This window comes from Madurella fahalii, assembly GCF_045866475.1.
Source record: "Madurella fahalii IFM 68171 DNA, scaffold_6, whole genome shotgun sequence".
NCBI lineage: Eukaryota > Fungi > Ascomycota > Sordariomycetes > Sordariales > Madurella > Madurella fahalii.
In genome coordinates this window covers 3576888-3603810 of record NW_027263976.1, presented here as the reverse complement: position 1 = coordinate 3603810, position 26923 = coordinate 3576888, and the positions used below count along the sequence as shown (strand labels likewise).

Below are 26923 nucleotides of genomic sequence, written 5' to 3'. Positions count from 1 at the left end.
ATGAATCGTGTAGATGGTCAGATCCGAATGACGAGCATTATTGCAAAAGTCGTGCATCCTACACCACCTGTCCGCTGAGATTCAAATCCAGCCAACACTCTGCTAATAACCCGTGTCCCACAATTACAACCCGCAAAGGAAAACTTTTTTTTTTTTTTTTCCATTTCGATCATCAATCTCGCTTTGGTATGGAAGAGAACGTGCCACGGATTAGAGGTACTTCACAGCCTCGGTCAACACGCTCAGCAGCGTCGCTGCCGCACCGCTAACGCCAATGGCGCCTGCCGTCTCCTTGAGGGCGCTTCTCTTGGAGCGATCGTCCGTCTCCCGATCTCGGTCTCGGTCCCGGTCCCGGCCGTGATGCTTCTGCGAAGACCGGTAGTCTGGATCCCGATCCCGATCCCGATCCCGATCCCGATCACGGTCGCGGTCGCGGTCGCGGTCGCGGTCCCGATCACGATCTCTGTCCCGGCTCTTGTCCTTGTCCCTGTCCCTGGATCGTTCTCGCGACTTGTCTCTCCGCGGCCGGTCTCTGTCCCGATCCCGCTCCCTGTCGCGATCGCGATCCTTGTCTTTGTCACGGTGGCGATCCCGGTCACGATCCCGGTCCCGGTCCGCATCGCTGCGCTGTCGCTCACGGTCTCGGTCGCGGCGAGTCCGATCCGAGTAGGACCCCGGCAAGATTTCCCTAGGGCCGTCCCGGTCGAAGCGGACGTGATGCGGGTTCTTGTTCTTCAAGATCGGCTTGGGCTCCACGGTGCTGGAGGGAGAGGCATTGTCGCCGTTGACGCTTGCCGGCGGGGACACGATGACGGGGTATGTCCTCGTGCCCCTTTCGTCATCGCTGTCCTTGTTGTTCCTATCCCTGACCGACTCACGGTCCTTTGGCGTGTATCGACTGCGCCCGTCTCCTGCGCGGCGATCCACTTCATCCTCGGACGACTCGATATCGCTCGCCTCGAAGATCGCGCCCGAGTCATCATCCCCTGCCAAGCCCCGGTCAGCCCTTCTTCGCTCGCGGTCGCCGTATGTCTCTGGGTACCGTCGGTCGTGTTCTTTTCCCTCGGTGTTTCCGGGCCGCCTCGCATTGCGCACCTCGAAGCTCTGCCTCGCATAGTCCTCGATTTGCTCGCGCGTCAAGATACCAAGCACGGCCACGAAGGTAGGTCTGGCTTCATAGCGTACACCGGCTCTTTGCAGCACCTCGGGAGATACCAGTTTGCGATCTATTCTGGTCCATCTCGCGTCTAGCGGAATGTGTTGTCCATTTCCATCGGGGGCCAAATAGCTGTATTGCCGTGCGGAGGCTTGGTACCGGGATATGTCACTCCCGGCGACCGGAGCCGAGGATGAGAGGGCAGGAGCCTCTAAGACAGCCCCTGGGGAAGAAATAGTCGGGCTCATTCCGTAGGGCGGCGGCGGCGACACTGTGGAAGAGGCTGGCGATAGATTGCTCGAGTATGGCGGCGGAAGTGGCAACGGTTGTGCATAACGGGGAGGTATCCCAGTGTGTTGGCGCCCCGTGGGTGTGGGAAGTTGGTTGCCATGTGAGGGAGCCACCACCTCGGGAATCAACAATGGCTGCGTTCCTGGCGGTAAATACCTGTTGCCCGGAGATGTACCAGGAGAGATGGTGTAGCTTGGGAGGGCCACGGGCGACAAATGCATCGAAGCCGTGTGTGCGGCCACCCTGTCAGCCTCGTACCGATCAATAGCCATCAGATCTCGGGTAGATATGAGGGCTGTTTGGAATGCAGGACTGGCTTCCGAGTCCGAGGACGTTGACGAGGCGCCTCGTCCAAAGCTGGGTTGTGGCGGCATGATGGAAATAGCTGGGTGTCGGGAACGGCGAGAAAGCGGTAGGGAGTCAGGAGTCTCTGAAGTTGGCGGGTGCTGTCGTCTCTCGTTGCTAAGAGGGTTGCTGTTGTGGTTGGGCCCCGATGTTTTATCACGGATTGGGTACGATGAAGAAGCGACTGTCATTGGTGGTTGGGCGTCGCATTCTAACAAACCGCGAACGGAAGGGGGCGCGCCATCACGCAGCGATTCGTGCGACTCGAGCGAGCGAATATATGCTCGCAAAACCTCCTAGAATCGAAACGCGTTAGGCCACGGTCTGCTGCCAGTCTGATGTTTGGATGTGGTCAGACACAGGTTAAGTGGAATTTACCTTGTTCTCTCGCAATACTTCGGGAGAGAAGCCTTCCCGTTCCAACTCGGCCTTGAATTCCTGCCATAGCTCATCCTCGGTCTCATCCACCGGGGGTCCGCGTTTCCTCGCGCGAAATAAACGGTTGGCAACCGCATCCACTTTCCTCCCAATCATATCCAGTTGCTGATCGTCGACCCTCTCCAACGCAAGCTGGTTTCTAGTAGGGTTGTGTAACTGGAGCGCGTCGAGGAAAGTGTCGATCTTCGTCGTTTGGGCGACGACATTTTGTTGAATCAGCTTGATCTCCGATGCTCTCTCTACCACGTTAAAACTTTTCCTAATAACGCTATCTATGGCGCCTCGACTATCTCCGTCGCTCCCATACTTATCGAGAGTGACGTTGGCCTGGTTCAGTATCAAGTCGCTATCCTCAACGAGTGATGTTAACCGCTTCGCATAGACGGCGTTCCGGTTACCGCTCCCCGCAGGATCAAGTTGGTGGATTGCCGAGTCGCGATCGTTGACTTCGGCGTGCAGGTGCTTGAGCGCCCTTTGCAGATTGCGAAGCGCCGTAGTTAGTTCGTCGAAATCCTCGCCGGCGTCGCGGGAACGCCAATACAATTGGCGTGCGAAGGCATCGAGGGACTCGATGTCGGGGGCGCCACCGGCCCCAACTGTCATCGAGGTAGACTCGCCCGAAGGCTTCACTCCAAGCTCAGAGGCGTTCGGTCTCGGTGCCCAGTGGGGATAGGCTCTCTCTATGTTGGAAAAACGTGGCAAACTATCACGTGTGCGAGTGACGAAGAAAGGTACCGGGCGTGATTTAACAAGCACGAGACGCGGTCAAAATAAGCTCTCTTGACGAAAGGAACGATGGAAGGGGTCTGCGACGGATGGAAGAACGGTGGTGATTGGTTTGCAACAGCCAGAGGGCAGGAAAGAAATGAAGAGTAGAGAAAAAGCCCACCTGGTGGGCTGTGAAGAGAGCAGAGAGCTGGCGCTAATCAGATCCCATCATCGCCTGGCCGTCGCTCTTTCGGGGTTGGAATGCTTGCTGACGAATAGCCGGCGAGATCGTCCATGATGGGTGGAGGGGCACCCTCAGGGATGGCAAGCAACACCAGAATAATATGTCATCGGCAGCGGCACAGACCGGGGCTTGCCGTGAGGCTCAACTCTTGTGTGTCCCCTCGGAAGAATACCTGGGCGTGGCGAACCAGACCTCTGGGACAGATATCCACCAGCAGCCGGGCCTCTTTGCCTTGCTCTCTATTTGGGCGCGCACTATTGTAGATGCTCGACGCCGTGAACCATCTCGCAAGTCACAGCAGCAAAAAGGCGACAGCAATCTTAAAACACAACAGCCTGCCGGGGATTTTGGGCCCCTGGTGGACACCTCGGTCTGCCTCGCTGCAAGCGCCAAAGAGGAATGAGAAAAGGGTGTGGGACGGAACAAGGCAATGAAGAGTCGAGTGACGTTGTCAGTCGCAGCCCACTGGCCCGCTCGACGGTGCAACGAACCGGGGGCAATAGGGCTGGCCAATAGCAGGCCCTCCTGGTGATACGCCGCCAAACAAATGGAGGCGATGAAGCCTAACCGCCCATTAGCGGAGCAGGACCCTAAGCAGAGGCTGCGCCACCCGCCTGAAGGGATGTAGCCCGCTGACAGCATCCGATTCCCAAATGGAAAAAACGTCGATGGGTTCGAATGTACAATCTCATAAAAAGCCTTTCAGAATCGAAAATCTTTCTATTTTTGCTCGAATTGTCTTTTCCTTCTCTGTGCGCCCTGCCTAGTACCAATGACAGGTTTGCTAAACTCCGAGTGAGAGGTCATGTGGAAAATTTGTCCACCTGCAATATCCAAGGACGGGAACTTGGCTCAATCGGGGTCACCGGCGGGCTCGGCTGTGCTCGCACCAGTCACGATGGCACTAAACCCGAAGGTGTCCGAGCCAGAATGTCGACTGGCATCTGACGGACTAATATGAGGATTTACCTGTTTATCGGCCGGTCGCCGACTTGGGGCATAGACGCGATTCCAACCCAGCTCGGCCTAGCGCCGCGATGGTAATATCGACTCGGTCCGGAGAAAAAGTAGGGTCCGTCTAGTATACCACAGGCGTCGCCTCGGTGTCGCATTGAGACACGGTGAAGTGAGGTGATACATCTCGGCACTACATGACACCAGCGGCTAGCACTTCGCCAACAGCCGCTTCATGGAAGCCAGCTCACCTTGCACTGACATCCCACGTCTTCCTACAGGTTCCAACCTTGGGGGTTGGGCGATCGAGCGCGATGGACGCACCCATGGCCAGGTATACAAACAAGGAGGAAATTCCCAGGGGTAGGTTACTTGTACTCCGAGACTACAAATCGCGTCACTTTTGGTCGGCTTTGGTCACCATGGTGATTCAGACGGCGTGTCTCCCAGGCGGCTGTGAGAAGATCCGGGTAACTAGCGATCGCCGCGCTTCCTACCCAGGATTCACCGCAAGGCACTATGAGAGTACCACCGATGAATGGTTTCTTGCCGAGTCACCCGACTGATCATCGTTGCTCTGGCCTGGTTCATTCGTCCTACCTTTGCCTTGTCACCCTTAAGGCTCCAACTACTCGGCCGTATGGCATCGGAACAGCCACCCGGCCCGGCTGCACTTGATTTATCACCGAGCAAAAGAGTCCCTGCAAAATATACGATGTCCATGTAGTGGCCATTCATAATGAGTATCTGAGGCTTGCAAGCTTTGGGATGGTGGCTCACCGAGCCTCCTGGACGACCGTAGCACCGGTACCACCCAGCAACGTCTCCTCGGAGATCCGGTGTACAGAGTAGATACCTCGCTTCTTGCTGACAAAGTGACCAATCTCCCTGCTGCTCCGAGGAACGAGTTCGGCTCCCGACCTCACTCTCTCCAGAGAGATCCTGCTGTCTGCCTTGAGCCCCAACGGCAGTTCTTGTGTCAGTTGTACCAACGTCGCCTTGCCCTTTGCCGAGTCTGCAAGCGCTTTCCTAGCCTTCTTCGCAAAGTTGACAGCCTCGGCCAGTGCGCCCTGAAGACGCACCGCCTCCATGACACCTTCCAGCGCCACACTCACCTCAGCCTGGAACTGGCTGAAGAAGTCTGCAGAGTCTTCTTGGGCGCTTGAACCGGCGAGCATGGTATCTGATGCCATCCACCCTCCCAAGCTAACCGAGTCAATGCATCTCGACATCAGGTCGGCAATGAGCTGGATGCTCCCATCCGGCGGCGCCTCAATCTCGTCTTGGTCAGCACCTGTCCTGTCCAGGTAGCGCGTGGTCCAGCCGTCCTTGATGAGTTCGGCTCGCAGGACATTCATCAAGCCGATCGTCTCCTCGGGCTTGAAGAGGCGCCGCAAGCTTTGGACGGTTGAGACTGCCGGGCAAGCTGCCAGTTTGCTAAACGCCACCCCTAAGCCGCGCGCCCGGTGGCCGCCCAGATAGTGTTCCGTAATCTGCAGTTCCTCTTCCGCCCGATCAAGCTCCATGTTGACTGCCTCGTTCTCCTGGTCGGGAACATGTTCAGCAGTGTTCCCGAGCCTCATGTCCTGGATTTTAGAGGAGTCCTCAAATAAGTCTAAGCTGTGGAGTAAGAGCTTGATAGCAGACACTAACTCTGTCGGACCAAGCTGAGTCCCAGAGAGGTAGCCAACAAGCAACTCCATTGTTGGGTCGGCTTGAGCTAGAAGCGGTGGGATAGCTTCTCCAATGACATTCTCGACCTCATCTACCTCCATGACCTCATCTTTGAATGCAGATTTGATGTTTGGCGTCGACAAGTGTCCGGCATCGACGAGGTAATTGAGCACACTGCTCTCCGGCAGCCGACATACCAACCGCGCCGCATTTGACTCTTGTTCTTGCTTCTCCCAGGCAATAACTCTGCTGATAGCGTAAAATACCCACCTTCTGTCGACCCGAGCATAATCAACCCTAGCAGGGGGCCACACCCACTCCAGAAGATGCGCATTCACGGCCGTTTCATTTGTGAGAGTCGCTTTCTCGGCTTCCGCCATGCTCGGCCTAGTCGGAACTTTGAAGATTTCCGCTAAAAGTTCTTCCCAAGAACGGACGTCGTTGTTGCCGAGGAGTTCGTCTGCCTGTGCAACTTTGTTCTCCCATTCATGCGACGTGATGTCGGAAAACGATCCAGGCAAGGGCTCTGCAAGCACAGCAGACGGAGGGAGCTCGGCTCTCATGCGCTTCTGGTGGGACTGATCCCGAGAAATGCCGCGTCGAATTGCATCGGCCAACAAGCCTTCTACGCGTCGCTTGCTGGTACGATTCTTCGGCGCTTCGACCTGGACGGCAATGAGATCCGTTCCACGTAGCCCGACGGCGATCTCTCGGCTAGCAAGGTAGGTGACGAATTCGCAGGGATCATTGTCTTCGCTGGATTCTTCGGGATCAATCGAGGTGCTGGCCTGGAGGGAACGGTAGATTGGGTTGTACACCGTGAAAGCATTGGCGGCTGCGGTGAGAACCGAGGTCCTGGATAATCGAAGAAAAGATGCTAGCCCGGTGACTCGCAGCTTGTTCTCAAACCGGGGAATGCCGTTGTTGAACGCATAGGTCGAGAGAGCTCCCCCAGACAGCACTTGCAGCGTACCAGATCTGACATCCAGCTGATGCCTGGTCCCGTCGGCCTCGGCGGGAAGAGGAGCAACGAAAACGGAAATGACATTTTCTTTGTGCCCCCGTCTTGCTTCATTTTCAGATGGCAAAGCAAGTATATGCAGATGCCGCGCGCGGTGTGCTTGTGACGACTCTTGCGAGCTGATCAAGACAAGAAAATCCGGGTTGAAGCCGTCACGGTGAACCTTCTCTTGAAAAACGCCAAAAAGGTCATTCTTGCCCCCAAAAATTCCGTCGACAACATCCACAGCCGTCGTGGACTGAGCAAAATCAATATGAAGGCCAGATTTGGAGCTTGAAAGGAGTTCCTTCGAGAGCACAGAAGGTGATGTCCGCCACCTCTCCTCCAAGGTCTCCCCATGAAAACACAAAATTGTGCCGTCGGCGGAGATGGCAACGAGGTCATGATTCGGAAACTCGTCGCCCGGCAACGCGACATTCCGGGTTGAGCTGGCAAATATGTAGGTGATGGGCCCATCACAGCGGAGGGTACGGGTGATTGAGGTCACTGTGGCGGTTCCCGACCCAGATGATTCCTCCTTGAATAGCCTTATCTCTTGGTTCGAGGCCGAGGAGCCCCGGGTTAAAATTGAGACGTAAGTGTAGCGCGTCGCCGTCTTTGATGAGGCAGGCCGCCATCGTAGCGAGCAGGGGGGGCAGGTGAAGGCCGTCTGCGGCGAGACAAGATACGAGGTCACAGGTTGAGACGAGAGTATCTGCGCGATGTCAGTTCGAAACGCCCCGAATAATACGATATGGGAGATAAAAATCTAACATCGTAGAGGTAGACTGCAACACCGTCAACTGCTACAGAGAGCTCGGACCTTTTCCGTCGTTTGAAGCCCTGTCTCTGGCCGAAAACCTCGCTCACATGGTAGCGGCCAGGACCTTCCAGGCGGTCGAGCGGTCGCGGAAGGGTTTGCAGCACATATGGCTTGTGTATCTGTAGCTTGGAAGCCATCTTGATGTGCCGTGGCTGCAATTCGGCCTGTCTTGGGGCTGTCAAGACGCAGGCGTCGCCATGATCGCAAACCAAACCTGCGCTTGAAAAAAGTACATGTTCCACTGGAAAAATTAAAGTGGGCCTCTGCGATGAGGCGGGTCCAGCCTCGGGAGCACGGCATATCTTTGATCCAAGCAGGCGTTGGCCGGGCAGGGTGGGTCCAGCCCGTCCACCCCGAAGCAGCTGGAGACGAGACCCCGCATGAGTGATGCAAGTGGACCGAACGCCGACTAAAGTTAATTCCAGGGAAGCGCGACGCGGTTTAACGGGTTCCAACGCGTATCGCCGCAACGCGAGGCTCGAGAGTCAATACTCGGTTTCCACGCCTCACAACGAATCTTTGCACGCAGCTTTCTTCATCGCAGAATAACTTTGCGACACCACTTATTTCCAATCTTCCGCAACGTTTCAAAAGACTGTCTAGAAGTGCATTGCCTGCCTTTTCCCACGCAGCATGATAACCCACGGCCACATTCCTGCGCAGGCCCAGCACACGCTCTGAACGCTGCTGCGTCGTAAGTCAATGCAATTGCCTTTGTCTTGAACTGATCGCGGTCGCAGGAGTTAGCTGTTTCAAACCAGATTCTAACACATTGCAGTCGCAGGGTTCTCTTCCCTCTATGGGTTCTCTAGCCGTGCTCGCCATGGCCGAGGATGCTTCTTCCAACGATGCGACACCTCGACGGCCAGTGCATCCCTTTTTCGCTCAAAATCACAATCGTTCACATGTGCCGGCGGTAGACAAACCTACTCTGGAGAATGCGTCGGTCTCGAGTGATGCTTCTGCCTCGCCGCACAACACGGCCGCTAGCGACAAGTCGGAAGAAGATGCCCGGGAAGGCGCCTCCAATCGACCGAGCAGACGACGCAAGGCAGACAAAGACCTAAATGTCGAGGAAGATGAGAAAAAGACGCGACCAAGAAAACGAACAAGGCATTCGGCGGGTGGGGGAATCGAAAACCACTTTGTGCGGTTGGGAAATGGCACCGGAAGCGCTGTGGCAGAACCAGACGGTATTGACGGTTTGGTTCGTGGCACTTCAGCTCAGGGAGATGGTCTCTCCTCAAACACCGTAAAGCAGGCTGATCCCGGCACGGACATTGCACCGACAAAGAGCCTGGTGGCCGAATCTTCAGCAGACGATCAAGTTGAAAGCACTGATCGTGTCTCTAAGCCGGCTGCAGTCCCCCCAGCGGCCGAGGGCAGCACTCCGGCAAGACCGAAGAAACTGTTGCAGTTCAACCCAAGAACTGGGACGATCGGCTCCCCCCCAAAGCCAAAAGAGCCCAAGGTTATTGAAGCAGAGACAGGTGGTGATGGTGAAAAGAAGAGACGTGGTCGGGAGCGGGCATCAAAGATTGCGCGCATCATCTACGGAACCGACTCCAAATGTCGCATCAGAATAGGCGAGCGGATCAATGCCATTATCAACAGTCGAGCACTGAGCCTTACCGCAACTTCCGCACGACCAGCTCCGCTCAGCGCCAACACTCCGTCTCCGGCAGCATCCAAGCCGGCGACATCAAAATCCTCCAAGGGCACGCATCCTTTCTTCCTAGGTCAAACCAAAAAGGCCGATCCTGTTCCACCAGATTCTAAGCCCAGCAAGCCAAACTCGTCGCCAGCTACCGCCAGAACGAAGCAGTACACCTCGACACCTTGTTCACCCAGAAGACCTCGTGCTAGGCTTGCTGCAACGATGCCTATGCCTCAATTTGGCATCAAGAACGCTGGGCTGAAATTCCCCGGTGCCAAATTGCCAGCATGGCCGTGGCAAGGCATGATGCACGTGCGAGGCGACGAGTTTGAGGCAGCAGCCACGGACGGTCAGTCACTATCGCTCCCTTCTCGGAAATCCAAGGGGCATGCGGTGGGAGTTTCGCACGCCGATTCTATTCTCAATATCGTTGCCCAGACAATGGAAATCCCCGCCATAGCAGAGGCTGTCCGAAACATCAACACTGACGTGGCCATTCCTCCACCCCCGGAACTTCGCCTCCCACAGAGACACTTCGAAAGCGGAAGCAAGCTGCGGGCTCGAGTGATTCCTGAGCTCCGGACTTTCCAGCACTCTTCTCCGGGACGGAAGCCAGCCCAACGCAAGCAACCACTTGAGGGAAATGGGACTGGCATTCAAGCCCCACGCCAGCTTGTTCGTCTCTTTGACTCGGTTGCTACATCGCTGTCTGCGTTCGAGAGGTTCCAATGCGAAACTACAAACTGGACTCAGAAATATGCCCCGGCAAGCGCCGCCGAGGTTCTTCAACCTGGCGCAGAAGCATTCCTCTTAAAAGATTGGCTTCAGGCACTAACGGTGCAGTCAGTCGACACGGGATCATCGGAAACTGAAAAACAGAAGGCTGGATCAAAGGCGAAAGGCGCAGGTGCTGGGAAGAAGAAACGAAGGAAGAAGCTCGATGGATTCATTGTCTCTAGTGAGGACGAAGACTACGAGCTGAATGAACCGTCAGACGAGGAAGACAACTGGGCTCCTAGCGGGGTCCGCGGCATCGCCCGAAAGACTGTTGTTAGGTCTCGAAATTTGAAAGGCAAAGATGCCGACAAAACCGCAAACACGCTGGTGATTAGCGGCCCGCATGGGTGTGGTAAGACTGCGGCAGTCTATGCGGTTGCCAAAGAGTTAGATTTCGAGGTTTTCGAGATCAATTCGAGCAGTCGAAGGAGTGGGAGAGACGTCCTCGAGAAGATCGGTGACATGACGAGGAATCATCATGTTCAGCAGCATCAGACCGCCAGCACGCCGGATCTTCAAGAAGCTGCCGCAGAGGACGAGATCGCCCAAGACATTAAGTCGGGCAAGCAGTCCACCATGAATGCTTTCTTCAAGCCAAAGTCCGGTACTGCCAAATCTGGCGGCGCCAAACCGAAGCAGCCAGCAAAGCCTGCAGCCCAAATTCAACAAACTGACAGCAAGAAAGACACTCCAAAGACCCAACGACAGTCTTTGATCCTCCTGGAGGAAGTTGACGTTCTGTATGAGGAGGACAAACAGTTTTGGACGACGATCGTTGGTCTCATCGCGCAGGCAAAGCGGCCGTTTATCATGACATGCACCGATGAGGCTCTAGTACCTCTCCACACCCTAAGACTTCACGGCATCTTCAGGCTCAGTACCCCGCCCCGAGACCTTGCAATCGATCGCTTGATCCTCATTGCGGCGAACGAAGGCCATGCACTCACACGACAAGCCGTGGAAAGCCTCTACGATTCTCGCAGCTGTGACTTGCGAGCTGCAACAATGGACCTGCAGTACTGGTGTCAAATCGGAGTGGGAGATCGCAGGGGTGGCTTTGATTGGTTCTATCCTCGCTGGCCGAAGGGCATTGATCTGGATGAGAACAACGAGGTCGTTAGAGTCATTAGTCAGGGAACCTTCCTGCCAGGAATGAACCTGCTAGGGCGGGACAGCATTGTCGATCCCAAAACCCCTCCGAGACTCGTCGAAGAGGAGCTCCTCAACCAGGCCAGGGAGCTATGGGGTCTTGATGTTGGACACTGGCAGGATTCAGTTGGGCTCGGGCCGTGGGCACAGAGTTTGGAAATGGCTGCCGCCACCCCCGCTGGTCGACTGGAAGTTTTGGCAGCCTACGATGACCTCGCCGAGGCGATGAGCGCGGCAGACATAGCTTCATGCAAATCGTTTGCCGCGTTTAAAGAGGTGAGTTCTTTTGCAGTGTGACGTAGTGTGCCCAGGGCTAACAGCGGCGGTGACTTTCAGGAGGCGATCGATGCCACCCACCCCGAACCGCCGGCCAAGATACGAGACGACTTTGTTCTTGGGCTCACACACCTCGACACGCCCTACATGACCCATCACACCTCTCTGACCACCTCGGTTGCTTCCACACTCAAATCTTTCGCAAGATGTTCACTGCGGGAGCGCACGAAAAGGGTCCAGGGGGCTTCTGATACGGCACTTCTTCCCCTAGACGAAGCCAAGGCCATTGACTACATCCAGACCAGCTTCAAGTCTGCTCCACCTTGGGCTCCGGTACTTAATCGCATCGATTTTGCTTTTGCTTTCGACCCAATTGCTACCGCCGACACTTCGCCGCCGCAGCCGGCATCTTACCTCGAACCGTCCGTATTTGATCGGACACTGAAGCTTATTACGCTCGATGTGGCGCCATATGTTCGGGCGATTGTTGCTTACGAATCACACCTTCAGAAACAGCGGCTCAAGCTGAGCAATTTAGTGAGCGAAGGAGGGGGCGGGTCAAAACGGATGCGCACGACTCGGTCGGCTCTGTCGGCCCTGGAAGGTGGTTCAAGGAGCACCACACGTGGTGAAAGATGGTTCAAAGCAGATCTCAACCCATACTTGGTCGCGAACACTGCTGGAGAAGGATGGAGCGACTTTGACTCTGCGGGATGCGAGACGCCGGACAGGTCCTCAAAGACCTCTCCCAAGACGTCGCCGGATACATCTCCGGCAAAAACACCAAAGAAGGTTTCTCTAAAGGGTCGAAAGCGGAAGATGATCGTTCAAGACGATGACGTCGACGAGCTGAGTTAAATCGGCAGCGTTTGAGCTGTTTGATCTCTGAATCGGGATCTACAGCACGTTTTTTGACGTTACCTAGCAGATGAGCTAGGAGAATAGAACATGGCACACGGTGACATAGACAATTAGCATTTTCAAAGATCTGAGAATAACGATCCGCTGAATCTGATGCCACGCTCGCAATCCGTGAATTCTCTTTCGTGAACCTGGACTGGGGCTTTGTCCGCGCGTCTATGAAAGGAGGTCCCGAGATCCCCACAGCCGCAATACCATGCACGGGAAGTATACCTACAGAAAACCCAAGCCTGAGGTGTCCTCGAATTATACCCACGTTAGACTGTCCATTTACCACGGCATCCGTACAACCCTTAATAACCGAGAGTGAGCGCTCCAACTCCTAGTCATCCTTTCCCTGATTCAGCCAAGACAACACCAAAGACACCTCCCCACCAAAGTCCTGAGCTCGTCATCGAGAATACCAATCATAATCCCGCTCATCCCGCCTCATTCTACCACCACCACCAGCATCAAACGAGGCCCGCCTCGACCTTGCCGGCGCATCCCGGTAAACGTAAACAACCTCGGGCGGCGGATCTTCACGGTAATATGACCCCCGCGGCCCCGCCGCCGGTGGGCTCTGCTCGAGGACGTATCCCGACGGTGCTGTAGAGGCCGACGAACCGGATCTGCCGGTGGAAGTGCTCGTTTCCGTGGGGTACCGCCGCGGCGCGGATGGGTGGTGGCGATAATCTGCGCGGCGCTCATGGCTGGCGGCTGTTGTTCCCTGATAGAACGAGTTGCTGCCGATGCCGCTGTTATTGCTGCTACTGCTGCTGCTGGCGCCGACGCCGGCGGTGGTGATGGCGGTGGTGCCCGCGTACCGGTCCTGGCTGCGGCCGCGGCGGATGGTCGGCTCGGCCGCTTGTGGATACCACCCCTTACGATCCCTGCCCCTCAGCTCCCGGCCGCGGTATCCATCTTCGTCGTCGTCGTCGTCGTCTTGGAAGCGGGAGTAGTATCCTGATGGCTCCCGCTCGTGGTGGCGTGGGTTGTAGTCGTCGTATGCATCGGCGGGGTGGTCCAGTTCCCTCCTGAGTGACGCGCCGCGACTGGCGGCTCGCTTTTCTTCGTGCCGCTCCTTGGTCCGTCTGGTGTGCTCGGGCATCTCCCAGGGTTCCTTTTCGCCGTGGAGAAAGCCCCGAGGCCAGTATTTATGGGCGAGCAGCGAGGCGGCTGCTATGGAGCCCAGGAAGACGAAGGGGATCTTGCGAGAATGGCCTTCCTTCTTGTCCCCATGTCTTGATGTCTTCGTGCTGCTCGTACGGCTGCTTCTGGTAGAATCCGAGTGGGAGTAGGACTTTGACCGGGACAAGGGGCGAGAATGTGAAGAAGAGCGGACTGGCGTCCGCGGAGGGGTGTGGTATGTAGGCATTCTGGGCGATGGGCTTGTTGTGACACAGGTTGTGGGTCCTATCAAAGGTCCCAACAGGCCAATGTTCAGATGAATGTGCCAAGATCAGCCCAGGAAGAACACTAAGAGATGCGCAGGCGGTTCCTAGCCTGCCTTGGAACCGTCATCGCATATAGATCTCTCAGTGAAGCTAGGTGGGTGTGATTCCTTAGCTGATGTGGCGGTCAGTGTGAGAAAATAAGAGGTCCAGGAAGCAGAAGAGATAAATGCCTCGTAGAACGCAAGAGAGGTAGCACTGGCACGATAATGAACCGGTTGCCTCACTGTAAATGGGCCGCAAGAATGGGTGCTCCTTGGAGCAGTTTACGCGGAAGGGTCGGGTTGGGGCTCAACTCTGGGTGCGATTCGCTCCCGCGCCGCACCCTCTGAAACCGGGCAAACAATGGCCGGTAAATCCTTCAAGAACAGCAGTAGCCGGGACATTACGTGACGTGAGCACTAGCTGCACGCTCCGCCGAAGATTATAACGCGATATCTTACGAACGAGAGATACGCGACACGTTGCAGATCGCAATCGGACAATCTGGGTTGATCACCAACGTCTATCAACGGCGGCTAGAATGGCGGGCTGTGGACGGGGATTTCGGACGATGCCGGAACCAACCCAGTGACAATGTAGACAAGCAGTGCCCGGGCAAGACGGCAATCACCCGGAGTTCAAAGGTGCAGCTCCAAAGGCGGTTTGGTGTTGCCTGGGCTCGCACGGCCGGGCAATTGCGAAATGTGTAAGCTGGAAATCAAGTTGCGGAGCGTGCTCCGGGTGGCCTAAAGTTATCGGTATGGCTCTCGACGGCGACGAGATCGTTGGCCCTAATCAACGGGGCGAGGTGAAGTAGCTTGGTGGGTAAGCAAATCTACATTAGATCAGTAAAATAGTGCCCATCTTCTCCGCATCCCAAGCACAGCCTGGGGGTGCAATGAAGAGGGACTTCGCATCGCCCGGAGACAGTGTAAGACCAGGGACACGGTGGAGGTGCCACCCGTTAGGACTAGCCCAGAGGGGCGGACACTCCGACTGGCAAAAATTAGAGTAATCGTGAATTTAAGTCTCAGCGATTAAACATGAGAAGAACAGATACTACACTTGATCTAAGCCAGACGAGGCAAAGAGAGCTGAGGAGAGAAAGAAGGAAAAGGCGAGCAGATGGCGCGGGGAGGAGGGAAATTTATAGTGAATCCTAGGTGGCCTGTGCACGTCTGCAAACATGCAAACATGCAAGTGCAGCAGGCAGCAGCAAGGCCGCCGACCCGTGAGTGAGTCAATACCGGTTGATCAGTTGGTGCTGGCTGTCAGTGAAATATGATGCAGATGCTGGCAAGACATGCAAAGAGATGTTGGTTCTCTGAGCCCCGCGCTTGAATGTTGCTCGTCGGCCCCTCTTTCCCCGCTGACTCGATACACACTTCAAGGCGGTGCAAGCACCTAAAATTCCCAGACTCTCCAGACACAGGTCTCTTGCACTTGGCTTCAAGATTACTACAGCTTCAGAAACACCCCCAGCCCTTCCATGGCTGTTCCCAGTAAATGCACTCTGACGGCACCCTTGACACGGGAGAAGCGGCGCCTCAGAGATTGCCCATCGATTCGGTCGATGCCAAACTCCATGGCATTCCCCAGCATCTCCACCCTCGGCCTTTTGACTCCCTGTAATCCGCGGTCCATGACGCAGGTACATGCAATTCGGAGCCAACCGGATTCCAGACGCGGCTCTCTTTTTATACAGCATGTTTTCCCATGACACTCGTACGCCTTTTTCGGCTATCTGTAATGTCTACGCGGCCCGACAGCCTGGTGCCACATACTTGGCTTGTTCCGGGTGAAATCAATTCCCAGTCATGGTAGACACAAGGCCAGACCGGCCCAATTCGGGCCAGACCCGGGATTCAGATGATCTGCAGCTCGATTCAGAGACCACCCGGACGCAGGACCAGACTCCTTTCCCGGAAGAACATGGAGAACATCGCCAACAGAGGTCCGCTGCAGATCAGCGACATGGCATTATGCTGGAGGGCAACGAGGATGGCGATACGATGGCAGAAGGCGACGAGGCATTGGGGAAAGAGCAGCGGCAGAATCGGTTGGCCGAATTGGTTGCTAGGCTGGGACTGGACGCTCCCACTCTGATGATCATGTTCAAGTAAGGGTCGATCTGGCTTCCATTGCTCAAAGCTTTCGTCGCAGCTGCTGACCACTCGGGTGCGGCTACCAGAGGCTCGCTCCCTCCAATAATAGGGATAGCTATGTACCAGGCGCCAGCAGTATCTTCCTATTTCCAGACCCTGGGTTACCTCATACCTGTCATCAGTGTTCTAGCGCTGGCCATCTTGCCCAGGGGCAAGTTCATGATGAACTTCCTCCTGAACCTCCTTGCCATCACTTTCGGCTCCGCCCTGTCCATGCTGGCGCTGTGGTCCGCAATCCAAGCTCGCCATCACACAACACCATCGGGACCGCAGCCCCCCCTAGGCCCGACGTACAACTCGAGCCAGTCGGCCGTGTGCGCCATCTGGCTATTCGCCAATATCTGGTTCGGCAACGTCGTGCGCGCCAAGCTGCCTGCCTTCAACCTCCCCGTCATCATCTACAGTATCTTAGTGAACGTCTCGGCAACGTACGGCCCCTTCTTGACAACCACGGCCGCGGCCAGGGCTTTCATTGAACAACTATTCACAGCCATGCTGGTCTCCCTTGCCCTGGCGTTCGCTGTCAATATCCTAGTGTTCCCCGTCAGCAGCCGTTTGGTCGTCTTCAAGGAGTTCGCCGGGGGCATCGGGCTTCTTAGGCAAATAGTCTCGCTGCAAAAGGCGTACCTCATCAGCCTCGAGTCAGACGACATGTTTGCCACAGTGACCCGAACCGAGACATTACTGGATAGAATAGGAGGGCACGCATCGCACCAAGAGGCAGGGGAAACACCCAAATTGACCAAGGAGGCAAAGGCCGCGAGAGGGTTGCAGGAGGCAGGCGCAAAGATGAGGGAGCTCATGGGCAAACTACACGCCGACATGCGCTTTGCCAAACGCGATATCGCCTGGGGAAAGCTAGACGCAAAAGACCTGAGCGAGCTGTTCAACCTGTTTCGCAACGTCTTTATCCCAGTGTAGGCTCCAGTCGCTCCTTGCTTCTGCGAAATGCCCAGTCCCTTGCTGACATTAGATCGGCAGGCTAGGAATGATGACTATCATTGACATCTTTAAACGGGTTTCCGAGCGCCGTGGCTGGGATACTGCCGACGACGCGCCTGAGGAGGTCGTGGCCGAGAAGGAGAAGGAGAAGCATGTGTGGAACGAGGTCATGAAGCAGATGCACGAGCCCTTTGAGATTTTGTCCCAGGCAATCGACCAGGGCCTCGAGCATGCCGGGATATGTCTGGAACTTCTCCCGAGGCCAAAGAAAGTTTCGCCAAAGGCAGGGAAAGACCTTGAGGCGGGAGAGAGGCCCAAGCCCGGCGACCGCGGGTTTGCCAGGATTGTTGATGGGAAGGTCGACGCCTTCCACTCAAAGAAGGGGGAACTGTTAAAGACATGGATTCGAGAGAAGGGCTTCGATCTAAACGAAAATAACGCCAAACCTTCCCGGTTGCCCAGCGAGCGCGATCAAGCACAACTTAATATCATTCTCTACATGGAGAACTTGATGCATGCCTCTGGCGAGGCGGTCCAGGGGCTCATTGCCTTCGCCGACGTAAAGGTCGACGAAGGGACCATGTCAAGGAAACGTCTCATCACGCCCACTTTTCTCCGGCTACGCAAATGGTTCTTGGCCGTGTTCAGCAGCGAAGACTCTTCGGCCGAGCAGGCGCCCGATCTCATGGAGACGAGCGCCAACATTGTTTTCTTTGGAGACGGTTACAACAAAAAGAAAGACCCGGAGCATTTACCCCCTGCTACTGCTTGGCAGCACTTTGGCAATGCGCTCCGCAATGTGCCCAAGTTTTTCGGATCCGAGGAGTCTGTGTTTGGGTTCAGAGTGGCGTGCGCAACCATGACGATAGGGATCGTGGCCTTTCTAGAACGCACTCAGCAGTTCTTCATGGCCCAGCGGTTGGTCTGGGCCATGATTATCATTGCACTCGGCATGACCATGAGTGAGTAACTTCAGTCTCCGACTTCCTCGGCAATGGACACTGAGCAACGTCGTTTGAACAGCTTCCGGCCAATCGTTCTTTGGCTTCCTTTGCAGAGTCGGGGGCACCGTCGTGGCCATGTGCTTCTCTCTCGTCATCTGGTATATTGTTGATGAGCGAACTCCGGGAGCCATCGTCTTCCTGTGGCTCTTCGTCTTTATCGAGTACTACTTCTTCATCAAATACCCCCGATTCGTCCCGGCCGTCATGGTCGCCATCGTCACACAGGCTATGATTATCGGCTACGAGCTGCAAGTGCTCGCCATTGGCCGAGAGGTTGCGGAGCGGACTGGCCAGCCGTATTACCCGTGCGTAGAGGCCCCCTTCCAAACGGCAGCGTCCCAAGCCCGCCATCAGCTCGTTCGCTGACCTAAGACGTATAGGACATACCTGCTGGCCCGTACCGCCTTGCCTGCGTGGCGGGCGGCAGTCTCGTCGCCTTCTTCTGGACAATCTTCCCGTCGCCCCAGACCGATCGGACCTGGCTGCGGCGTGACCTGTCGGCAACACTCTACCTCCTGGCTAATTACTTTGGCGTCATCAGCTCAACACTCCAATCCAACGTCCGCGGCACCGCAGGGGACGCCGACATGCCAGGCACGCCAGCGCATCAGCTGCTCAAGATCAGCCGCAAGATCTTTGGGAAGGTCATGATGCTGATTCCCTCCATGTCGCAGCATTCCGAATGGCAGAGGTGGGAACCGACCATTGGCGGCAAGTACCCGCGGGAAGCCTACGACAACATCATCCTCCGGGGCACGCGTATCATGGCCTACCTGACGCTGGTCAGCTACACACTGAGGCACCCTCCGCGTCTACGCTCCACGGACGGGGATGGGAACGACAGCGACACGGAAGACGCGCGGCGTCCGCGGTCGCGGGGCAATCTTGTCCCCCTGGTCTCGCGCCGGTCCTCCTCCGTACCCAGCGCCACGCGGCTGTGGGCGGCGGCGCTCTCCGAGGTGCTCGCGGCGCTGAGGCCCACGCACCACGCCATCGTGTCGACGCTCGCGCTCCTGTCCAACTCGCTCCTCTCGGGCCAGCGGCTGCCGCCCTTCGTGCCGCTCCCGCGGCCGCACGAGGTGGCGGGCCGGCTGGCCCGGCTCGGCCGGCAATCCACGTCCGCGGCGTCGGCGTCGGCGTCGTCGCCGTCATCATCATCCACGGACCCCGAAGCTGACGGCAGCGGCGGCGGCGGCGGCCCCATCCGCATGGTCGACTCCCGAACCGGCCGCGACGACTCCTACCCGGCGACCGCTGGTGCCCGTACCCGTGCCGGCGCGCGCAACCCCGGCCGCAGCCGCGACGCTGCCGCCGCCAGCATCCTCGACCCCCGCAACATGGAACAGCCTGGGTACGCCGAGTTCGCGGTGCTCCAGGTGTGCACCACGCTTGTGTGCGACGATCTAGAGGAGCTGGTCAAGGCTGTGAGCGGGCTCGTCGGGGTGGTGGACTTTAGCTTTCGGTTTGTTGGGGGTGACTCGACGTTGTCTTTGGGGCGTGGTGATGAGAACAATAATGGCGATGGTGGTGGTGGTGTTGGTGACGGCGCCCGGAAGTCAAGAGGAAAGGGGAAGGTGGGTTGAGAAAATGTTGTGAACTCTCAACGACGCAAAAGATACTCGGCAATGATGATAGGATGCCACTCGCGCGGTTGGATGGATTATTTTCAATACATAAAAAGTATTGGACAAGTCTAGAGAAGCACGACTCAGCAAGACGGATACGCGGGCGTGCCTCTTCGAAGAGACACCAGGTCTCTTATTCATTAACTCCCATGCCTTCACAGCGCACAAACCCAAATCTATCTATGTCTATGTCTATCATGTCATGTCTATATCCACACCTACAAAAGTCATGATGATGATGATAGCCCGTTTAGCAGCTTCCAAGCGCCGCCGCCAGGTGACATTACTGGCCCTTGCTGGCCCACTTCAGCGTGCCCGGCACCGCAGGGTCCTCCTCGACATACTTGCACTTGGTGAAGGTCGACCACAGCTGGCCCAGAAAGGACCGGTCGTCGCGGCGGTACAAGTCTCCCAGCAGCGGCTTGATGGCCTCGGTAGCCTCCTCGGCGTAGTAGAAAGGGATTCTCCTGTTTTAATCAGGGTCAGCGCGCCTGGCTTCCCCCAAGGTACAATAATAAAAAGGCAAACAGCCCTTGCCCGGGGTAAACTCACGGGAACAGATGGTGGACGACGTGCGTGTCGATGATGCCGTGGAAGAGGTGGCGGCCGACGAAGCCAAAGTCGCGGTCCACGGTGGCCAGGGCGCCCTTGACGAAGGACCAGCTCTCAGCGTCAAAGTGGGGGACTTCCGGATGGGTGTGATGCAGGTAGGTGATGGCGACTGGAAGACGAAAGGATGTCAGCGCTTTTTCTCTCTCTTTTTTTTTTTTTTTTTTTTTATCTCTCTTGTTTTGGTGGGGGAGGTGATGATTCGGCTGTGAGCGAGAGAGGGCAGACATACTCAGCCAGTGGTGAACCCAGAAGTACGGCACGCCGTAGAGCAGGAACACAGTCTTCCAGCCCACGACAGTCGAGGCAAAGTACAGGATCCCCCCAACGATGGCGAGGCCGAGGTCCGACAGGGCGATGTAGAGGGCCTCGCTGGGACGGAAGACAGCGCTGGTGGGCTCGAAGTGGCTGACGCGCCACCAACTGGCCGCGCGCTGCTGGCTGTCCTTGCCGGCCGAGACGTTGAACATGAGGTACATCTGCCAGGCGCCGAGTTGGTGGGCCAGCAGCTTGAAGAGCTGCACGACGGGGACGTCCTCGAACAGCTCGCGGTCCAGGTAGAGATCGATCAGGCGGCGCTGCTGACGGTCGGTCTTGGTGGCCGGCACAAAGGCCATGTCCTTCTCCATGTGGCCGGTGAAGCGGTGGTGGCGGTGGTGCGAGAACTTCCAGCTAAAGTAGGGGACCATCAGCGCCGAGTGCGCCGCCCATCCGACAAAGTCGTTGAGCCGCCGGTGCACCGAAAAGGCGCCGTGGCCGGCCTCGTGGGCGAGAATCCAGATCCCCGTACAGACGAGCCCCTGGAGGTAGCCGTAGACGATCCAGGCCACGGTGCGCCACATTGAGTCCTCAATCCGCGGGATGTAGGTTAGCGCCGCCCAGCCAAGGGCCGCCGCCATGGCCACATCACGGACGACATAGCCCAGCGAGCGCCATGTCGACGGGACGAAGCAGTGCGCGGGGATCGCGTCCCTGATGGTCTGGATGTCGGGATACTGGGGAACCCTGGTGGGCTTCGCGGACAGCTTAGCCTCGCCCGTGGCCCTGCGACTTCTCGTCGCCGTCGTGGTCGTGGTGGCCATTGCGAGGTGCGGGAGAGAGGCCTTTGGGGAGGAAAGGGATATGGGAAAGATGGGAAAGCGGAGAGGGAAAGAATCTCACACCCATTTCAATGGGAAAGAGACGGCCTTATTTTTTTTTTTTTTTCTCCCTCCCTCCTTTTCACCTTGACCGCCCCCTGCTTCTGCCGCAGCAGCCAACAGCGCGACGGGTCCACGTCTCCCGTGTCCACATTGACGGGGTCCAGCCAAACGAGCGAGAGCAAGCGAGCCTCATCCATGTTAAAGGCCGGGGGGGCCTTTAAGATTGCATCCAGATCCTGACATGGGGGGCGGTTTGGTATTCTCCATAGGTCGTTGTGCTAACTTAATCTGTCCCGTGCATGCCTCGCCGAAACGGCTGCCCGAAGAGAATGCGAAGGGAGTGCGAGAAGATGTGTGTCCCGGTGGTGCTGGTGGTGATTGTGGTGATGGCGAATTGTTCCAGCCCCATGCCATGGGCTTTCAGGGTCCTGTTGGCTCCACCGCCCCGGTCCCCCGGCAGCCATTGAGAGCTTGTGCAATTGTCTCGGTCTCGATTGTCAAATCCCACAGCAGAGCCGGTATCCCCACAGGCATTCGCAAAAGGGGCTGTTGAGACTGTGAGGAAAGATAAACGAAGAAAAGGATAAGAATTAGGAAAATTCGGTGGACCAATTAGGTCGTGCCGATGTCGGCAGGTGTAACCTTGTCAGCCATTCCATGCAGCAAGGGTCTGGCTAGAGCTTAGCGTGCACCAACAACGTTGGCTTGGCGAGTCCTGCTGCAAGCGATTTCGCAGTTACTGCATAGAATTATACTCGCTATTTCTTAGTGCCATTGCAAGGGGTCGGCGTCTCGATTTCGGCACCGCGCAAAGAGAGAATGGGCCGTCTCACACCCCCTGAAGGGGAGATCACTATGAGAGGCTGAATGAATGAGCTGGCCATAATTCCTCTCCAGACATGTCCTCGCCTCTTGGACCACCCATGCTGCAGGGTCTCACGTCAGACATCACTCATCAAATATGCAAGTAAGTCGTAAGGCCTGTTTTTGTAAACAGTATCGCCCGTGGTTTTCTCTTCTCCCGTGGCTGTCAGCATAAATACAGTGGCTTTTCGCCTCATTTCCCAACCTTTTCCTCCCTGGCCGGGTAGCAAAGGGGAGGATACACATGCTGTTTCGTAAGACCCATTGTTCCCGGAATCGACTCCTCTGTACCCCAACAAAAAAAAGGAAAAGAAACATGCCCAAAACCGCTCGTCTCCTCATCGTTCGTCAACCATGTATTTAATACCCTTTTCGCGCCCCACACAAGGCAAGCACCGGGCCCAACGCCCCCAAAACGTACGATTCTGCCGGTTCCCGGGCCATCCCGACTTGTGTTGAATCCACCGCGATACCTTTTAAAGCCAGCGTCCAAAGAATGTACAAGTGAAAAGGCACTCCGGTTTATCTTGGGCCACGGCGCCCTTCAGCGAATACTAGCGAATGTCCACAAAGCTAACACCAAGTTGCCCGGCCTGCCCCAGAATCCCACAATCCAGTGAAAGGTGTACGAGAAAATGCCAGACCGCGGGGATTGGCCCAAATGCCCTAGAAGTCCCGCCGTAATGGCTAATTCATCTTTTTCGACCATGGGCAAAATAGCGAACGAAATAGAAGGGGTATCATTTGTCGCCGAAACGTAAACTGACAGCAGAAACTCCAAAGATGCTGACTGTGGCTTAAGCGGTGAGAAAAAAACATGGTCAGTGTCCTCTTTGCCGTGGCTCGCCCAGTCTACTCGTCGTTCAGTCAAGGGCCATGATAGACTTCTCAGCACGGGCCCGCATATGGTTTGCGTGCGTCTCGAGACAGGACGTAATCAGCCGGGTCACTGCAGTGCTGATTAGCAGGTTGCGGGGCACACAATCACAAGGTTCGAGTGGAATGCAGGGATGGGCAACTCACCAGGCCATACAGCGGCTTTGTCAAACATGTAGGCCGTGACTCTGAGGAGCTTCGCAGCATACCCCGTGCTGTCATCCATGTGACGTCTGCCGTCCATGCCGCTGGCACCGCCAGGCTGAGCAATCCCCATGTTCATCTTGACTTCGGCACCATGGATAATATCATCGATCTTCCCTAGCAATTTCACGTCCTCTTCTTCTAGCAGCATGATTGCAGGCACTTGCGTGAGATCAACGCCGTCCCGCCCGAGGATGCCGAGATAGCGGCCAACACGGTCCTGGAGGGTCGCAACCCACTCGGCCAGCACTTGAGCGCAGTCAAAAACGCACAGTGTCGCCTGGAGCGGCAGTTCGCGGCTTGTCAGGTTGGCAAAAGTAGCACCGCGTTTGTCTGAAGCCGAAAGGGACTCGGCAGCAAAAAGGGCAGCTTTCCGCAAGTGCTTCTCCCTCCGCGACGTCGATCGACTGCTGGAAGTCTGAGCTTGGGACTGCGTCGACTGCTGAGTCAAGGCGGGGTTGATGGTGCCAGTGGACGGAAGTTTTGAGGCGGCAAACTCGGGAGAAGAAAACTGCTTTGGCGAAGAGTCCACCGGGCGAGCGTTTGATCCGGACGTGTCCGATGGATCGGCGACGACCGAGTCCGTATTGTTGGAGGCCGGCGAGTGCTCAGCATGCTGGATGATCTCGGATCCGCGCGCTAGCTCTTCAGCCATGCCGTCCCAATCCCGTTGCCAAAACTTCTCCTTGGACCGAGAAAGATTGACAAAGAGACGAATATAGGCGAGATCAAGCAGAGGGATGCAATCGGCCGAGAGCGGGCCGGCTCCGAATGGATTTGGGCGTTCAGGACTATGATGCGGGTTGCTCGCCCAGGCAGCGTGCCATGCTCTGAGCGCGGGTTCAATGTGGCGGTGCATCTTCTCGGTTTCTTCGTTGGTCCAAACCTTGTTATGGTGCCGCTGGCGCGTTTCCCAGATGTAATTGTGAATCGCATTGATCAAGACCAGACAGCCGAAGCTGCTTGGTTTCAGGTCGCTCTTGGGTAGCTCGCTCATATTAGCCGCCGACCCAAAGGCTTGGTGGGCGCTGTTGGTAAAGGGCCGCTTCTGCTGCTGCTGCTGCTGTTGCTGTTGCTGCTTCTCGTTGCTGCGGAGTAGCTCCCCCAAAGCCTCGTGGAAAGTCATCCGGTTGTGATTAGCTGCTGCCACCCCGCCCTTTGCCCGGAACGCCGCGACGCTCTCGGCGGCGAAGAACTCTTCGTCGCAGGGAAGGTCGAGCAGAATCTCCGAGTTTGTGAGGGCCGGGGTGTGGTTATACGCCGATACCAGGAGGCTGGACAGAGTGAAGACGGCATAGAGGGTCCGCTTCCGCTCCTCCATTACCTTCCAGCGGAGCCACTCGGCCTGCTCGTCGGCTTCCCTCCTTCCGGATCCGTTCCAGCCGCCACCGCCGTCGGCATCTGCCATCTCGACGTCCTTGGCTGGCTCAACCCGCGTTGGCCGCAGCAACTCGGCTCCGTGCGCAAGACTTACTAACGCGGCAGCGTGCGTCGACGCAATCTCTCCGGACCGCTTATCCCCGCAGTTATGGCCATACACAACATTCAGGAGCATTGCCTGAACCAACCACACGGGAGTCTCGACCGGGGATTCCTGCTGCTGTGAATTGGGGTCCGACAGGGGAGTGCGCCGGATAGATTCTGCCTTTCTTACGTTCGCCTTCCTCCTCTCGTCGAGATACAGCTGAATCATCTTCTTGGCCATTCCAAATAATTCCATGGACGCCTGGTGTTCCAACTCAAACAGGGCGCCAATGGCCGCCATCGAAAGAAGCAAGCACCCCGTCCCACCAATGCCGCTGTTTCGCCCGTTAGCCAATTGCGCAGGAATCTCGAACGATAGCGTCGGTATGTGGACAAACGGCATGTGGGGGTGGAAGTATCGCAAGTAGGCCCCGACATATCGCTGGAGGTCTTGAGTGCTCGGTAGGCTAGCGGCCTGGTCGGAGGTGCTGGCGGTCGGCGACGGCTGTGTCGTCAATGGCGAGCTCGGTGTGGCGGCGACCGAGTATCTCCGCGCACCAAACTGGGACGCCTGGGAGGCCGACAGGGCACCTAGGATGGTATTTCTTGTTGAATCAGTGATTGTCGAGACGGGTAAGGTGCCATGATTACTACCATTCATCGAGGACGGCGTCTCGGGACCGGCACCGAAGTTGAGCGCTTGGTTCAAGTTCTGGCTGTTCAAGCCCGGCATGACCGACGGGCTCAGAGAGCTCAGAGAAGGTGGAGGCGTCGAGAAGTAGTTGTCGCCCATCGTCTTGGCCGACGACGGCTGTGGTGACAAGGGAGCGCCATTCAGGAGGTCGGGAAAGACGGAGCCGCCCATGTCAAGCGAGAACGGATTGTTCATCTGCGGGGGAGGCATCATGGACGACTGCCACATGGAACCCGAGCCCGCAGAGGCCGCGTGATGGTTCGACCCGTCGACCATGACGTCGCTAATGCCGCTCTGGCTGGTGGTGCTGATGGCAGACGGCGAGGAGCCGTCCACGGCAGCCTCGGCCGGCCCGTTGTTGAATGACATTTGATGGTCAAAGCCAGTCAGCCAATCGAACCCGTCATCCAACTGCTGGCCGGCCGACATGTCGGGGAGCCCGTGCGAAAACGGAGAGAGCGGATCCAGGGCCATGGACGGCGGAGAGTCGCTGTAGTGCAGGGCGTTGGGATTGATGGTCGAGCCGGACGCGGCGCCGAAGAAGAGCGAGTCCAGCTCAAACTCGGAGCCGAACGCCATGGGCGGCGCAGTCCTGAGGCCGCTGGAGAAATCCATGCCATTGATCCCGTGCGTCTCAAGCTTTGGCAGACCGAGCGGGGCTCCGCGATGGGCTAGGGCCGAAGCCATGCCAAAGGCGTCCAGGCTGTGGTTGGGCAGCCCAACCAGGCTAGGGTGCCGGCTGTGGGTGGGCGGCATGCGGCCCGACACCTGGGCATTGGCCGCAGCAATCATCTGCATGTGGGCGCCGTCGACATGGCTGATGGTGTTAGCCCTGGGCCTCATGGAAGCGGCACCGGCATTCGCAGCGGCATTGGGCCCCGCGATGCTGTTCTTGCGGACTCGGCTGGCCCCCGGCGTGGCCCCGCTAGCACTTTCCCGCCGGTTGCGTGGGCGAGACGACGGCGTCGTTGTCTGGTGAAGCTTCTGCTGGTGCCGCAGTAGTAGATCACGGCGAGCAAAGCACCGCGTGCACTCGGGGCATTCAAACGGCTTCTCCTTGGTATGAGACCGCTCGTGGCGCTTCAAGTGCTCCAGCCGGGCAAACGAGCGCTGGCAGGTGCCGCAAACGTGCGGGCGAGGCTTGTCCGTCTTGGGCGGCGGGAAAGCAGCGGGCGCCTTGGTGTTCACGGTGATGGTCGAGGCTGCGAATGCAAAAATAGCGCGTCAGTCGAGGCGGTCCTTCAACCACAAAAAAAAAAAAAATCAAAGAGACTGGATGAGAGAGCAGCGGTACGACGACTCAAGCTTGGGGGAGGCGGGGGTATTCAGCGGTAGTAGCGCTGCTGGTACTGCTGGCGGTGGTGTTCGTTGCTGGCTAGGTCTGGCGGACGTACCGGCTTCATCGCCAACCGGCGCGCTGCCGCCAGCGGCCGAGGGAGACGACGACGAATTGGACATGGTGGCGACAGCCTCGAGCTTGCTGCCAGCGTCGTTTGACACAGTCAT

General features: G+C 57.0%; 7 protein-coding genes across 7 annotated transcripts; 2 read left to right on the top strand and 5 right to left on the bottom strand.

Annotated features, from left to right (window-relative positions):
• Positions 1–210: 210 nt before the first annotated feature.
• On the bottom strand, positions 211–2833 carry MFIFM68171_11098 (Nipped-B-like protein B; the record flags this gene model as incomplete). The annotated part of the gene is made up of 2 exons (XM_071066517.1): positions 211–2088; positions 2171–2833. The coding sequence occupies 2 exons, from the start codon at positions 2831–2833 to the stop codon at positions 211–213; spliced, it is 2541 nt and encodes an 846-aa protein (XP_070922618.1).
• A 2079-nt stretch (positions 2834–4912) lies between these two features.
• MFIFM68171_11097 (Nucleoporin) lies at positions 4913–7770 on the bottom strand (the record flags this gene model as incomplete). Its single annotated transcript, XM_071066516.1, has 2 exons — positions 4913–7525; positions 7585–7770. 2 exons carry the CDS (start codon positions 7768–7770, stop codon positions 4913–4915), a joined length of 2799 nt encoding a protein of 932 aa, XP_070922617.1.
• Positions 7771–8432: 662 nt separating this feature from the next.
• Positions 8433–12350, top strand: MFIFM68171_11096 (AAA+ ATPase domain-containing protein; the record flags this gene model as incomplete). Its single annotated transcript, XM_071066515.1, has 2 exons — positions 8433–11492; positions 11553–12350. 2 exons carry the CDS (start codon positions 8433–8435, stop codon positions 12348–12350), a joined length of 3858 nt encoding a protein of 1285 aa, XP_070922616.1.
• Positions 12351–12804: 454 nt separating this feature from the next.
• Positions 12805–13770, bottom strand: MFIFM68171_11095 (uncharacterized protein; the record flags this gene model as incomplete). The annotated part of the gene is made up of 1 exon (XM_071066514.1): positions 12805–13770. The coding sequence occupies one exon, from the start codon at positions 13768–13770 to the stop codon at positions 12805–12807; it is 966 nt and encodes a 321-aa protein (XP_070922615.1).
• Positions 13771–15645: 1875 nt separating this feature from the next.
• Positions 15646–19522, top strand: MFIFM68171_11094 (ER transporter 6TM N-terminal domain-containing protein; the record flags this gene model as incomplete). The annotated part of the gene is made up of 5 exons (XM_071066513.1): positions 15646–15947; positions 16020–16910; positions 16975–17897; positions 17959–18248; positions 18320–19522. 5 exons carry the CDS (start codon positions 15646–15648, stop codon positions 19520–19522), a joined length of 3609 nt encoding a protein of 1202 aa, XP_070922614.1.
• Positions 19523–19847: 325 nt separating this feature from the next.
• MFIFM68171_11093 (Fatty acid desaturase domain-containing protein) lies at positions 19848–21255 on the bottom strand (the record flags this gene model as incomplete). The annotated part of the gene is made up of 3 exons (XM_071066512.1): positions 19848–20031; positions 20117–20285; positions 20406–21255. The coding sequence occupies 3 exons, from the start codon at positions 21253–21255 to the stop codon at positions 19848–19850; spliced, it is 1203 nt and encodes a 400-aa protein (XP_070922613.1).
• A 1787-nt stretch (positions 21256–23042) lies between these two features.
• Positions 23043–26923, bottom strand: MFIFM68171_11092 (Respiration factor 2; the record flags this gene model as incomplete). The annotated part of the gene is made up of 3 exons (XM_071066511.1): positions 23043–23128; positions 23203–26619; positions 26812–26923. The coding sequence occupies 3 exons, from the start codon at positions 26921–26923 to the stop codon at positions 23043–23045; spliced, it is 3615 nt and encodes a 1204-aa protein (XP_070922612.1).